General features: G+C 35.2%; 4 protein-coding genes across 4 annotated transcripts; 1 reads left to right on the plus strand and 3 right to left on the minus strand.

Moving 5' to 3' along the window:
• Positions 1–40: 40 nt before the first annotated feature.
• Positions 41–3141, minus strand: LOC9307181. Its single transcript, XM_021023656.1, has 5 exons — positions 2577–3141; positions 1796–1957; positions 1640–1684; positions 1505–1546; positions 41–1086 (listed from the first exon to the last, which is right to left on the minus strand). Exons 1-5 carry the CDS (start codon positions 3139–3141, stop codon positions 41–43), a joined length of 1860 nt encoding a protein of 619 aa, XP_020879315.1.
• A 1875-nt stretch (positions 3142–5016) lies between these two features.
• LOC9309235 (ACT domain-containing protein ACR12) lies at positions 5017–8017 on the minus strand. The gene is made up of 10 exons (XM_002873121.2): positions 7748–8017; positions 7229–7292; positions 6834–6956; positions 6553–6647; positions 6082–6166; positions 5914–5973; positions 5695–5750; positions 5486–5591; positions 5334–5402; positions 5017–5245 (listed from the first exon to the last, which is right to left on the minus strand). The coding sequence occupies exons 1-10, from the start codon at positions 7930–7932 to the stop codon at positions 5183–5185; spliced, it is 906 nt and encodes a 301-aa protein (XP_002873167.1). The 5' UTR covers positions 7933–8017; the 3' UTR covers positions 5017–5182.
• Positions 8018–8743: 726 nt separating this feature from the next.
• Positions 8744–10050, plus strand: LOC9309236. Its single transcript, XM_021022894.1, has 3 exons — positions 8744–8998; positions 9606–9686; positions 9862–10050. Exons 1-3 carry the CDS (start codon positions 8819–8821, stop codon positions 9883–9885), a joined length of 285 nt encoding a protein of 94 aa, XP_020878553.1. The 5' UTR covers positions 8744–8818; the 3' UTR covers positions 9886–10050.
• On the minus strand, positions 10031–11271 carry LOC9307182 (transcription factor DIVARICATA). The gene is made up of 2 exons (XM_002873122.2): positions 10705–11271; positions 10031–10578 (listed from the first exon to the last, which is right to left on the minus strand). Exons 1-2 carry the CDS (start codon positions 11013–11015, stop codon positions 10248–10250), a joined length of 642 nt encoding a protein of 213 aa, XP_002873168.1. The 5' UTR covers positions 11016–11271; the 3' UTR covers positions 10031–10247.
• Between the last annotated feature and the right edge of the window lie 3823 nt (positions 11272–15094).

Here is a 15094-nt window from a genome sequence, read left to right on the forward strand (position 1 = left end):
CGGCTTACTGATTTTGGCCAGATCCTTGTGTAATATCTACTCATGGTAGCCAATTCTTTGTATCGCGGTAGAAGAGTCGTTTGCCATAGGTGGAAGAAATCATCTCCTTGAGAAGAGGATATTGCAACATCAAGAAGAGAATCGAAGGGAAGCTGGCGAGTGGCTTGAGTGGGACTACAAGCGTTGGCCTGTGCCGCATTGACGCGGAAAGGGACGTGATAAATGAAACAAGCATTGAGGCAATAGAGATAAACAGAATTGATTGACCCAATATCATCTTTCTAGGAAGTGATACAATGAAGTCATCAAAAGAGTACCTTGAGGTCAGAATGTTGAGGAATATGAGCACAGAGATGCAGGAGGCGAAGAAGGCGAGAGTGTTTGTGAAGATGAACCCCGTGAAATGTAAGTCATGAAGAAGGATAGGTGCACCCGAAGTTTGATCAGTACCTCCAGGAACAGTGAATATGGCTTGAAAAGTGACAGTTGCAATGAGAGCTGCCACGAAGCTACAAGCAGTGGCAGTGTATTTCATCCATTCTTCTCCTTCTTTTCGTAAAGTTTCGTGAGAATCTTCGAATATTTGTCGCGGGGTCTTCTTCTTGTTGTTTTTTTGCACTACTTCACGTTCTGATACCAAGCTTTTTACTTCCTTAAACCATTGAGTCTCTCTTTGCATCTTGAGAGCAGCTCCAGAAATCTTAGAAAGTTGGTCGGGAGTAGAGAGATGAGCGGCGATATGGAGAATGTTGTTGTTTTTATTGTCGTAAGATCTAAGCAGCGTGACCTTTCTATCATCTAAACCATGTATGAGGTTAAAGATCTTATCTTTCTTGAATTCAACGGCCAGCTGAAAGAGGTTTCGGCCAGAGTCAGCTTTCCAGATCCAAAGAAGTTGAGGGTTACATTTGATTATCTCAATGAAAAATTCCTTGTTCCCATTCTTCACCGCTTCAAGTAGTGCTCCATAGACCATCTCTTTCCAACTATTGTCCTTGACCATGCCTGGTAGTTCTGTGCACATTTTTTTTAGCAAGTTTTGAGCTTGAGAATGTCTTTCTTTTAGATCATATGTTTGCATGATACCTATGCCAAATAAAAAATAGGAGATGTTACAAGATCGACACTAGAAGTAATATTAGAGGGTTGGGGAATATATCTGAAGTGTACACCATCGTAGAGAAATTTTTCATTCTTTTTCCTTAGTAGTTGAGAATTTATGTCCCAATCCATACTAATAATTAGAGTTCATATATTGTTATGAATTCCACACTAAAAATTAGAAGAAAAAAAAACTAAGAAAGACGTTGTATTATCATCCAAAATAGACCTGATGAAGGAAAGACATTTCAGTTACTAAAAAAACATAGGTCCACCTATTCATTGATACTGGTTTTGAATTGAAATAAACCTGTGAATTAAATTATAAGTGTGCGAACTCTATTGTAGCATAAAATTCTCAACTTTGGATAAAAACTGAAAAAAGTTCGACCTACATACGTACCAAACCATTTGGGACGACGTTGTATTATCATCGAAAATAGACCTGATGAAGGAATTCATTTCAGTGACTATATATATACATCAAAACAAATAAAAATTTTGGGATAAAATCCAGAAATTGATGTGCATGGCGTACGTTGGCATCGGTTTGGTTTCGAGTCCTCAAAATCCAACTCTATACCTACCAATGGAATATGTATATGAACAATAAAGTTCAAGAAGGTTGAAAACTGAAAAAAAAAGAAAAACAAGAATAGCTAGTAATGGATTGCAAAGATATATAAATACATACAAGAGTAGATGAAGCGTCGCCAAAATCCAAGATTGGAGTGGGCCGAGTGGCTATGAAACAAGTCAGGTTTCAAAGCTAAGAACTTAAGTGGAGTTGATCTTTGACTTGCGTGTTTAGTCACGGCCACAGACGGTACATTTATGATGATGTCCAACGCAATGTCTAACAGCCCATGAAACCAAGCTATTATGTCCACTTATGTATACTAATCAACTATATTTATTTTAGCATAAAGCATGGCCGAAAATTTTGTAATCTAACAACTATACAACATATGACCACAACTACCACGAAACAAAATCATGAGTTTTGGTCACATAAGCAACTGAAAGTTAGTGGAGTAGCCTATCTCGCCCAACAAATGTTCATGGATATTCATTTAAAAACCCAATTTTTCAGTAAAAAGAGTCATTCTTTTTTTTTATAGATATAAAAATGAGGCATTATATTCATCCATTTACGTTCCTTACATATCAGATTAGATTCCTAACATTTCCGGTTCACATTTCAGTTGTCCTACAGCACCAGTTGAGATTCTTAGGTGAAAACTACTAATAAAAAAAACACATGAGAGAAAATGAGAAAGGGTTCTCCAATGAGATACCGTAAGAAACCCATATGCCCATTTGTCTCTCATAGATTGGTCTAATTTATCATTTTGAATTAAAGTTAAGTATAAAATTCAGTTGTATTTAAATATTAGTATTTTTTTTGTTAAGAAACTCAATCCCTTTTTTATGGATGGAAATGCTCTTACATATCAAGTACTCAAAAGACTTACCTAGAAATCCATAAAATATGGCATCCAGAAGGAGACAGGTAGCCCAATATCCTTGTTTATCCTTCAAAATAGGAAGAAGTATATTCTGATTGTTGAAATAAAGGTTGCCAGTGACCTTTCCATGGCCTGCATTAGATGCCCGCACAACCGGTATTGCTAGCCCATAGGAAACTGAATTATCTTGAGCAAGCAGCTGGTTGGGATAGAGTTCACACAGGTCCCTAACCATCTTCAAATTGCCACTCCCAGCAGCAATATCGAGCGCTAAACTTTGACAATAAATGTCATTTGCCATTTGGCCACGACTCGTCATTTCGTGCAATAGTAGCTTCTTGACGATCTCGGCCAACTGACGGCGACTACATGCGTTTTGCAATGGTGTCTCAAATGGGTCGATCCAGGCAGTAGTTGTGTCTCTCTGCAGGTTCGAGAACTTTACTTTAACGTGTTCCAAATCATCGTCGCTAATGTTTTGTGATAATGATAAATATTCACAAATTTCACCTAAATCTGCAACCCCACATGAAGAAAGAAAATAAGATAACCAATTAGATATAAATTGCATCTATAAACAAATTACATCTAAATCTTTTGTGCCGTATCTGGATGCATCTACGTTAAGCAGCCGGATATATACAAATATAAACAAACCGAACCTAACTTAGAAAACAAGTTATATGAACTACGTACAATATGTAGACCGTTGGCAGTTACCAAAATCAAGTCAGATCCGGAAGCGAAGTAACTTAATGTGGACAAACATGCGATGTGTTTACACACAGAATTGCCCCTAGTGATAAGTAGTAACGAAACGATAAAAAGAAAAGCTGTTATTACTAAAAGAGAACCTGACACTCCTTGTGAAGAACCTGGCACATTTCCTGAAGACCCGGCCACTCCTTGTGAAGAACTTAGCACATTTCCTGAAGAACTTGCCATTTCTTATGAATCTGATGGGAAAATTGGAGTTGTACTGTCAATTTTCTTCTCAAAATAAATCTTTTTGTAATTTGCGATTATATGAAATGTTGGCACAGTGAGATTGGTTTCAAATAGACTTTTTTCGTTTAAAGTTAATTATATACGCAATTAACTTTCACATCATCACATTCACTTACTCTTTCATACGTCATCGCATTATATTTAACAGTTTTTTTTATTTTTGTTTTGAGTTCTCCCCAACTAGGTCATGACTCATGTTCATATCAGTATGATCCTTTTGCAAGTTTAATTTGTTTGACTCTATTTATTTTCTTCTTTTGTTTTAATTCCCTAAAAGGTCAACGATAATGTGGTACTCTCTCTGTTTATAAAAGATTGATTTTCTAGAGATTTCACATATCTTAAGAAACAATCATTGTACAATTATTTATTTTTATTAAACATTTTCTAATAACCTATGAACCAATAGTAATATAAAATAGTTAATCATTACGTTTTGAAATCTACGATTTATTAATATTAATTAATTAAAATTTAAAAAAAATTATAAAATCAATCTTTGTGGAACAAACTCAAAAACTAAAACATCAAACTTGAAGGAATAGAGGGAGTATATGTTTAACGATTTTTTTTACGTAACATAATATAAAGTCTGTAATTAGAAATATCGCATGTTGTACATTTTTTTAGTTTAAGAAGTTATTATATATTTTATATGTGACGTTTGTGTTTAGTTCCTTTTGGAGAATCCATCAAACTAGTTGACATTTTTTATTCCTTGTGAAATTTAAATAATTTTCCGAGATACATATTGAAATTTCTTTTTTCCTTTATTGAAGCAGTCACAAAGAAAATAGAATTAGTCATCAAAACAATAAAAATACTTAAGCGAAGTTTTTTTTTTTGTTTAATATATTATCACTTTTGGGACGACAAAAGTAAAGTGACCTTTGGGAAAACAAAACTAGAATCAGTCATCAAAACAATTATATATATATATATATATATATATATATAAAGGAGTTTTGCCGAATAATTATGATGGATCCCACGTCGAAATGTTAACGACACATAAGGTAATTACTAATTATACATGAATCAGTTCACTCGTTAATTAGTCTAATTGAAAGTTCATAATTTTAAAATGATCATAAAAGATAGTCCAAGTAGGATTCATTGTTGGTTCGAGAGTAAGATTCGCTTGAAATAGAGCGATAATTAAGAGTCGTTATTTCGAAAAAGCATGTTGAATCCCACATTTAAAATTTATATGAGATTAATAGTCATATACTCATATATTAAGAAGAACCAATTTAAGAAAAATTCACTATTGTGGTCAGTGAGGGCCCCTTATCCTAGATCTAGGCTTACTCAGTCCCCAATTCGGAAAGAGAGGTTATTTTTATTAAAATACCAAACTAGAGCTTGTTGTTAAGGGAGGTTTCAGATTTGTAAAAATTGAGTCTTTTACGAACTTTCTTAACGGACCCAAATCAAAAGTGTCAAGAACCCATTTATTTTTTAGCCACAGTGGTTCAATTATAGTATCACGAATTTCCCACATAATCTTCCAAACAAAAGACTTGAAAGTTTCGTAGCACAGATACATGATTTTGCTTTAAAGGATAAAGAGCAGTTTTGTTTTAGAGCAAACAAAAGCTCATTTAGTAGCTGTCAATGTCAGTTTCAGGCCTTCTCAGGAAGTAACGCAGACAGTTCACCAAAACCTGCAGGAGATAAGTTGATTCTTTTTATACCTCTCTCTCTCTCTCTTTTAAGGTTCAAAGGACAAAGTAACTGAAACAAAAAACTCACCTGTGACAAAGATCTGTTTAGTGCTTGCCCTTGGTAGCTTACGTGAAACTTGTCTTTCGCAACCAGTCCCTGAGAGCGACGATGGAAACGTTATTATTATAATGCATAATAATGGAATCACACTCTCTGTAGGTTTTGGGAGTTTTGATTACTTCTGTGTCTATCTCTGCGGATTCCACGTCTATGTTGATATCAGCCATCACTTTGATCATCTCTACGACAAGACCTGGCCTGTCCGCTGTCTCTATGACAAGCAGGCTAGAGAAAACAGGAAACCAGCGAGAATTATGTAAACTATTTCAACAGGGCTATTCTTTAAATATGACATTGTGGTGTCATTATTCTAATAAATGGTGAATACCTCCTCTTTGGTCCATCTTCTTTCACAAGTATATGAGTTGCGATATCGACATCAATCTGTACCAAATGAATCCAAAGCAGAATTAAGACATCAGTAATGTAAAGCTAGCCTTTAACAACTGCAAGCTTCTTTAGAAAACTCGATTAAGCCATTAGAAAAGACTTTGCATAAAACACAGGACACAAAAGTAAATCATCCAACAAGCAGAGTAAACATTACCTTATTTTCTGGAGCCTTTATTCCAAAAGTCTCACCCATTGCAAGTTGCTCACTGCATTCCTGCAAAACAACCAAAGGCAATGTTCAAAAAAACACAACAGCTGCAAGCAGGCCTCTTTGAATGTGAATGTGATTAAGGGAAAGAGATAAAGAAAACTGTAAGCAGACCGGATGGTATTTCAAGAGATTGTTGATGATTGTTAAGCGGATTTGTTCCAGCAAGTCAGGATCTTCCACTTTCCGACCAGTGTCACTGGTGTGAAAAAGAGAATTTAATTCAGGCATCTGTGACAACTGACAATGCAGGTAGCTGAAGATGATATTTGCACACAACACCAATAATTCTCGAAACCAGAAAGTATTTTTTGATCAGATTCACTTGTCTCAAGCTAATTATCTAGTTTAGAAAGAATTCTCCAGAGAAATGTTATAGCCCAATGCCAATCATGAACTTCATAGGGCAACTGCAGAATTCTATAATAGCATAATTTGAGATAAGGCCATAAGGGAAGATCATAACTATCAGCACTAAGTAGATTGAGACAAAATTGTGCATCCTATTGAACAAGTGAGAAGTCAATAAGTGATAGAAAATCATCTAAAGCAAAGAGAGACCACGGAAAGAACGGCATTTCTTACCGTTTTGTTATAGAAAATTTGGTCTGCTTAACATCTCCTTCAGTTGAGACAGTTCCTTTTATTACATCCAATCCCAAATCTTTCAGCGACCTCATCTGCCAAACACAATTAATAATTCATAAGCCGAAGACAAGGCAAGTTTCCATGATATAACAAAAATGAGGTGATAATCTGATAGTAAAAATGCTACAAATCTAGCTCCAGTAGATCAAGAAGAGCTAAAGTTTTTTCACATCGATAAGATAGAACATAAAACCAAGACAGGAAATAGAACCCCTTACTGTGTCAATGAGAGCCCCAAGACGATTTCCAAAACTGAGTTGTACAATAGTAGCTTCAGGGTCAGCATCCTGGTCTATCATAACCATTGGCATTGGAACAACATCGTCATCGTCTTCCGATTTCTGCGATCAAATTTTCCAGCAAATGTCATCTCAAAGCACACGTGAACACAAAACTCATACGCAGACCGTTTCCCTATTAGACATGAGAAAATCAAATCACATATCAAATAGTTTACACATGAACACATAACCATATACTCCCTACATTTTTACTTGCTGAGCTTCTGAGAGCGCACATATATGCAAGTCCATGGTAGTCAAATCAATAGATCCGAGAAACATCAATAGTTTAAATGCGACGAAACAAAAAAAGACTGAAACAAGTTACTGACCGGATAAGATGGAGTAGCGGCCGAATCAATGCTGTTAATTGAAGCATATACACGGTTTTTTATACTGCATACCAAAACAAACAAGCACATAAAGATATATCAGCAACCTCAGATAAATCATCGATTCAAGATTTTACAATCGGTCCAAAGAGAAACCAAATTACCAAGCGACTTATTGCAATTATCTCAAGAAACTGTTAAGAACTTCAATCTGTAATTCGAAATTTAATCTCCCTTTGCTTTGTCAAATCTCCTAAGTTCAAGATTCATAACGACAAACTCAACAACTCCAAACGAGAATCTAGTATAAGTTTCGTTTGCCAAATCGTTCGAGCACATACAGAGCAAAGATTATAGTCGAATCAAGCTAATAGTAGCTGAACATAAAAGACGAAGCAAAGATTACTCAAATCGAGTAATCAGAAGGAGCAAGAAGACTATAAATCTCCAGCTAAAAACGAATCAACGGAAAGATCTAAGAGCGAGACACGACGTATACGAAATAGGCAAGAGCTTAACCTCTTCGTCAAGAGAGACATTACACCTCCGACGAACTTCCGGCGATCATCGAACAAAGCAGGCGATAGATCTGGAGAAGCAATTTGAGCGGGAAAACGAGTCTGCCTACTGATCGCAGAAGAAGGACGCGAAGTAATCGAAGAAGAAAACTGAGTAACAGAGAAGATAGAACTCGAGAACGCCATTGAAGTTTGAAACAAGACTATTTTTTTCTTCTTTCTTTCTCCTTCGAAGTCAGAGAGAACACCGATATCTATAAAATGGCGAAAAAATTGGCGTTTAGTGATAACAAAAAGATGATGGAGTGCTGAATCTGCTGATGTGATGTCTGACGTCACTATCGAGATGCTCCACCTATACATCTACTAAGCTTTTTTTTAATTTTTTCTTATATGTTTTCTACATGTAATTAATTGAATATTTGCAAATTGTTATAGATTAATGTGATAGTGAGACGAATTTAGACGCAGTTATTTGGTTGCTGACGTTCACTTCTACGCTGCAATTTACTTAATATCTTCTCTTTTGTATTCTTTTCTCCTCCAAGCCAATCGGACTTGTTTGCAGATTCTTATAATACATATATTTAAAGCAATTAAACCTGCTAATGAATTTAAAAGAGTATTTTGTTTTGTCTCTAATAAAAAGTTTGAAGTAAAAGAAAATCTCTTATACCAATTATTGGCGTGAGATTGTTATAAACAAAAACTATTAGTCGTTGACCAAAGAAAAGAAAAAGGAAATTCTAAAAAAGTGTTAAGAAAAAGGAAATTCTAAAAATAGCACAATCTCGAAGATGAGGCTGGGCAAGGCTCTCTCCTTATTGGGCTGTATAGCCCACTGGGCCATTCAACAAAATAATAAGTCTTTGCTAACAGATTTACGCGGGTGCAATGTTCTAGCGGGTTCTTTTAAGAATCGATAACCCGAACCCGAACCCGAACCCAAAGCTGTTACTGAATCTGGAGCTGCTCCGAACCTGCCTAACTGCCTCGTTCACAATCACTCCAAATACATTTTCTACCCAAAAAAAAAAAACGAATTCGAGAAATCTCACTGATTAGAGCAAAGATGTCGTTGGCTCGTTCTGCGATCACAAAGCTAAGGCTGGCTCGATCCCTGTGGGAGACTCAGATTGGAGCATCGCGTTCGGTGGAATCGACTCGAGGATCGGCGATTCGGTGTTTCAGCGACGACAAAGGTCGTGTGCTCAGCGAAGAGGAACGCGCGAAAGAGAGCATGTACATCAAGGTTCTTCTTCACCTTCGACTTTTTATGTCCCTTGACTTCTCTTTGGATGCTACAAGAGTTCATTTATGCGCTGTTGCTTATTTGATCTCAGGAGATCAATCAAATTATATGAAATATCGTTTGGGAATTGGCGTTAGAATTGATTTTAAAGATTATTAGATACAATGAAAAGATCCAATGCCTATCCTCATCATAACAGTTGGATCCAATTGATGTCTATCATAACAAATGGTCAAATAGTGTGTGGATGAGTTTTTCAAGGCGTATTAGTTCATACAGAGGGAAAGAATTGAAAAAATGTTGTCTGTGTGAATCTGTGATCCAGCTTACGCTTTACCAAAAGTATTTGTTGAAGAAAGGGGAAGAACTTTGTGTTGTTAAGCAATCTCTATAGCTTGTTGTGTTCCTTTCTGATTTGAGGTTGAGCTCGTAGTAACAGTTGCAGACAATTCTATAGCTGGTTGCGTCTCACTTGCATTACTTAGGCTCAGAAGAATTGGCTGTGACTATTAAAATTGATGTATTTTGGGACACAATTCTAGTTTATGAAGCTATTTGTCTTCTAGTACAAAACTCACTTTTAAGAAGCCGATCTATTTTGTTGTAGAAAATGGAGAAGGAGATACTGGAGAAGAAGAAGAAACTAGAGAAACATAAGCCAGATAATGAGAAAGGAAGTGCCGACAAGGTAAACTTTCATCATACCATCAACTTCTTCCACTCGTCTTTTTAATTCAAGTGTTCAGTTTTACAACATGTCTTGTAGTCAGAAGGGCATTTCTAGACCTGAATTTGGCTTTAATTTCAATACAAATGAAGATCTAGCTACTTCATTGATTGTTTGCTTTCACTCTCTTGTGCAGAAACCTGATGCAAGCAAGCCATGAGTTCATGGCTCACAGATCGGGTCATAAGGCAAGAAGTAGTGAAAAATAATAATGCCTTTTGACCTTTGTCACTCTCTTGGTATGAGATTTTGTACTTTCTGATGTGTGTTTGTGTGTTGTAACTTGTAAGAAATCAAGTTTAAAATAATCGAAAAAAACCCTCCATATGCATTGATTCAAAATACCAAAATGGTTACCAAACATATTTGTGTTTACAAAAAGCTTTCCTATACATTATTTTTATTCTTTCATCACCATCATCATCTGTATAAGAAAATACCCAATCCTATTTTTTTCGTATTCACATAAAATGAGTAAAACCCCTATTAAACTAAAACCATCCCAATATTTCTTCCATTTCTTCACATCCGAAACCCGAAATCCTCAAAATGACCAGGAGTAGTCAATTGCTGACCAAACTCAGACAGAATCTGTTGCTGCGGTTGTGCCTGAACAGGACTCTCATGCTGTCCAGTCCAGTCCATGGTAGACCCAGGCATAGCTAAAGTAGTATCAACCGTAGTGATATCATGGATGCTCGACCTTTTCCTCTCCTTCTTCACCGAGTTCTGTCTCAGAAAATACTTCTGTGCGTGACTAGCGACCTGCGTCGGCGTCCTCGTCACAACCACGTTCCTCGAGATACTCCTCCAATCTCCCTTACCATATCTCTTCAACCCAATCAGAAACAATCTGCATCAATAAGATTCATATCAAACAATGTAATTAATCACCTAAATTTAGCAAAATTGTATTTGATTTCCTAAATTCTCTAACCAACCAAAACCCTAATTTGGAATGATTGATAAAGAAACGTACTTGTGTTCGTTCTCTGTCCAAGGAGTTCCTCTTTTGCGTTCACTCTCACCATGTTTAGACCCAAACGAGATCTGACCAGCCGAGTCCCAACCCGCCGCCGAGTCATCCATGTAATCGGGGACATCAACTCGACCAGAATCAATCTCGAAAACATCATGAACCAAGGCCTCGTAATGCTCCCTAACTTCACCAGCAGATTTATGAAGCTGATCAGCGATTCTCTCCCACCGATTAGGAGATCCTTCAGGAAAAAGAACCAAAGCTTGCTCAAACATCTTATCCTCCGACCTCGTCCACTGACTTGACGCCATAATCCAAGGATTTTAGTTGTTGTTGATGGTTAAGAAGACTCGAGTATAAAACAAAAAAAAATCTGAAATTTGTTGGATGGTGGAAGAAACTGTTAGGATAATTTATACGGATTCTTTGGTTTTTATTCTTGGGAAAGTTTTTTATATATGGGAAATAAAGAGCTGGAAATATAAAAATAAAAGGAAGGAAGAAGCAGCTCAGAGACCAACTTCAACACGGTTTCTCTGCAATTGGGATGTATTTTGTTTCTCTCTTTCTCTATTTTTTTTTCTTAAATTTAATTTTAGCGTTACACCTGACCTGACTTACTGAAATTTTGCTTCCAGTTTGTTACAGTTTCTCCTTTTTTATTTTTTTTTATTTTATAATAAGTAAATGCCACTTTATTTTCCTAATCAAATGGGAACACGTAGCTATTTTAAAAAAACAACCGCCTAAAAATACGAAAAGCAATCTAGAAAGACTTCTTTTTAGGTTTCACATTCTCGAATCAATCACAACGCAACACTGTCTACGTCTCCTTGTCACTATTTTTGTCCAAATCTCTCACTTCACTTTCTTAATTATGGTTATCTGTGATTTTCCATCTGTTTTTAATTTTCATTTTAATAACCTTATTTGTTGTTATTTTTTCAGATATTTTTTGGCCAAGGACAATTCTCGTGATGAACAAATAAAATTTTCTAGTGATGGTCCAACATTTGACCTGTTAAATTATCTACCGCAAAGTTTGACTAATTTTTGACAGTTGGGTCATTAATGTTAAGTCAAAATTTAATCCTCAACTGTTTTAATTGTAAGTGTATACTACTATTGACCATTAAAAGCTCCAATACTCACGACTATAATCAATTGAGTATATATACTATTCATAGCACTTCCATGCCTTGGTTAAACGAGTTTACTTAGGTTTCGATTTAGAGAAAACATAGCATATGCATAGTAAAATAATAATACTAGTCATGGTATCGTTACATTACTACTTGTGTTAGCATTTCTTTGTTTCTCAGCCAAAACGGTGGAAAGTGGAATATGTGAGTGTTTGATTTTCGAACGTGTTAAAGCGTTATAAGATGGTCCGATTTATAATAGTAGTAATTTATTAAATACTCCTGTAGAAAAAGATAACACTTAAATTTTGTCTCATCTTATCGGAATTGTATTTTATTAAACTATGTTCTCAACGACCTTCAACAAATTTAACTATAAGAAAACAAAGGAACTTCAACTAATTTTTTTAGTACTTTTTACTCGCTACTTGTTTCTTTCTTCACACGTAGTTTAGTTTACTTGTTTTTTAAAATGGTTTACACACTTTTACTAAATTAATTGGATTGCACAAATAAAGTGGATACGTTACCAAGTCGACGAAGACGCCTACACCGACTCTTCACCAGTATTGAGCCACGTGTCTTCTGCCAATTGTTTCCCATGGATACTTTTTGGCATCTGACTGGTGCATCTAGATGACGTGGCCTCTTGCTTAATCTTCACGTGGCTTTCCAAGTAAAATCTACTAAGTTCTTGCTATTTTAAGCTTTTTGTCTGCTACCATATGTTTTAAGTTTTGATATTATCTTCAAAGTACGGGAAAATAATAGATATAAAAATAAAAAATAAACGAATGGTGAGTTTTAAAAAAAATGGGGTGGTATATATTGAAGACAAAAGGTAGGTATGAAATTCTTGGATAGGGAAAAATACATAGAAACGAAAGTAGGAGGAGGATAAAATTGGTGAGGTAAATTACTAAATTTTTCAAGCAATAGCTTTGACAAAAAAGGTACAGTAAAATAGGAAGAAAAGGATTTTTAATACTGGAAATTTTACTAATTTAAATGGGCTTATGAATGGGCTGACCAAATAGTTAATGGGAGTTTTAGATTATGTAAAAGATAATGGGCTTTTTAGGACTCTAGATGGAATTTGATAATGGTCTCATGATCCAACTAGAAGCAGCTCACGTAACTATAAATTATCGTAATTTAGTAGGGTGTCTCACTCATAAACATTTTATAACATATTTATTAAGGGTTCTAAAAAGTAAAAATACTACATTTCTTGAATACACAATGTTTTTTGGTGAGGAAGGGGTAATTATAAGGTATCTTCAAAAAATTATGTATGAAATCGGATCCTAATATCTTGCTTGAAAATCAATATATTTGAAACAAAAAAAAAAAACATTTTACGGAACAGATCTATATCGGATCGGCTCTCGAATCCCGGATATTTTGCCACAGATTTTATATAACTTCAAGTATATGGAGGAGGGGATTATAAATTAAATGCATGTACAATATGACAAGGAATTTTGTTTTTTCAATTTAAAAAAAAAAACAAATACAATAGGAAAACAGAGATGGGCAGGTCTGGTACAGGGCGTGTGAGACGTGGTCGGATTGAGGCAACCTGAATTTTGCATCTTATCTAAAAGTCAGATTTGACCATCCCACTCACTGTTTAAACCACTCCACATTATCTTATTGTTGTTATTTCATTATTCACCCAAAAATGTAGACGTATTGGTGACCATACAAGTCCTAATTTATTCTTGTCGAATTTAATTTACATATATGTGTGTTGTTGATACGAATATGTGTCAAGGTTGGTTGACAATCATCTAAATACCTTTATTTGTGAACAAAAGAGAGGCTTAAAGAGTGTTCTATTGAAGTAGATATTTAATATTATTTGTTTGGATAAGGTAATGTTAATTTAATGCAATGCGCGTCCAACCGAAAAAAAGAAGATCAATGCACCGTGTATCCAGTTATGGGTGTGATTGGGAGCGATATAAATTTTTCATTACGTCTACAAATCATTCTACAACATTTTTACCTAATCAAGTTTTAAGGTTGTAGATGAGTCATGTTAGAATTAAGCTTACACTGAGTGCTAGTGTAAAAATAGTGTTGATTATGGACTATATACATTATTTTAGTTGGTGGTATTGTGGATCTTGATTTCAGTAAACAGCTTCGAAGGCTCCAAGTTCTATCCATGGAAATAAAATCAGTCAGTCCATTGATGCTTCTTCATCTAAAAGCGTCGAGTCATTGTTTTAAAATGCCAATTTGTATATATATGGAGAACACTCAGGATCATGAGACAAACATGTTGCATTGCCCTTATCACAAAGAAAAGATCACTCGTCTTTTTTTTCAACAACTCACTCATGCATATTACCACTAACACACACTTTCATATAACACGGCATTAACACTAAAACAAATGACTATAAGTTACAAATTCTACAAATTAAATATACTCGTTTACAATCTTATATATACCTAAGACCATTGTCGTAAAACATTTGCGTTTGTACTATTCTCTAACTACTAAAATGTTCCAGTCCTAATTTCAAAATGATTAAATGCAGAGACAAAATCATTTTAATATGACCTTAATTACATGCAAATATGCGAGGATATTTTCCTAGTAATGCCAAGTTGCCAACTAAAAAGGATAAAAATTGTCGAAAAGAACCAACTAATTACGAAAACTCATTTCCTCAAATTCTGGTCACGCTTCGCTTTAAAAATTAAAACCCGTGTGCTTATCCATTGAAAACAAAACAACATCCCACGTGTCACCTTCTTTGCCACACGTGTGAATCATAGCCGTTAGAGGTAACGTCGTTACCGTGCCTTACGATATACGAAAGTTAACGCCGTTTGTTTAGTTTTTCTCTTTTTAACGTCCGTGACGGTTTCATAACCTCGGGAACAAAGGAAGAGCTTTCGAAGCAGAGAGTCGTTACGTTTCAAACAACCGTTCGTACTTCGTAGTCATAGTCACAAGTTACTTTTTTTGGTGAGCGTCATAGTCACAAGTTATTTAATTTGTACTACTAATTCCCTATCATCAACTAGAAGGAAGGCAATTACAGAATTTAGCCTATAAATAACATCGATTTTAGACCCTCATTTTAAGGAATTTTTTTTAAAAAATGAGGGAATCGTTATCCTCCAACACAAAAATGAACCTTTTTATTTACAAAATGACCTCTACACTTTTATATGTTTTTATTTTACATCTAAACAAAAATATTTTTCTTAATAAAAGACTTAATAAA

Source organism: Arabidopsis lyrata, assembly GCF_000004255.2.
Source record: "Arabidopsis lyrata subsp. lyrata unplaced genomic scaffold ARALYscaffold_6, whole genome shotgun sequence".
Lineage (NCBI taxonomy): Eukaryota > Viridiplantae > Streptophyta > Magnoliopsida > Brassicales > Brassicaceae > Arabidopsis > Arabidopsis lyrata.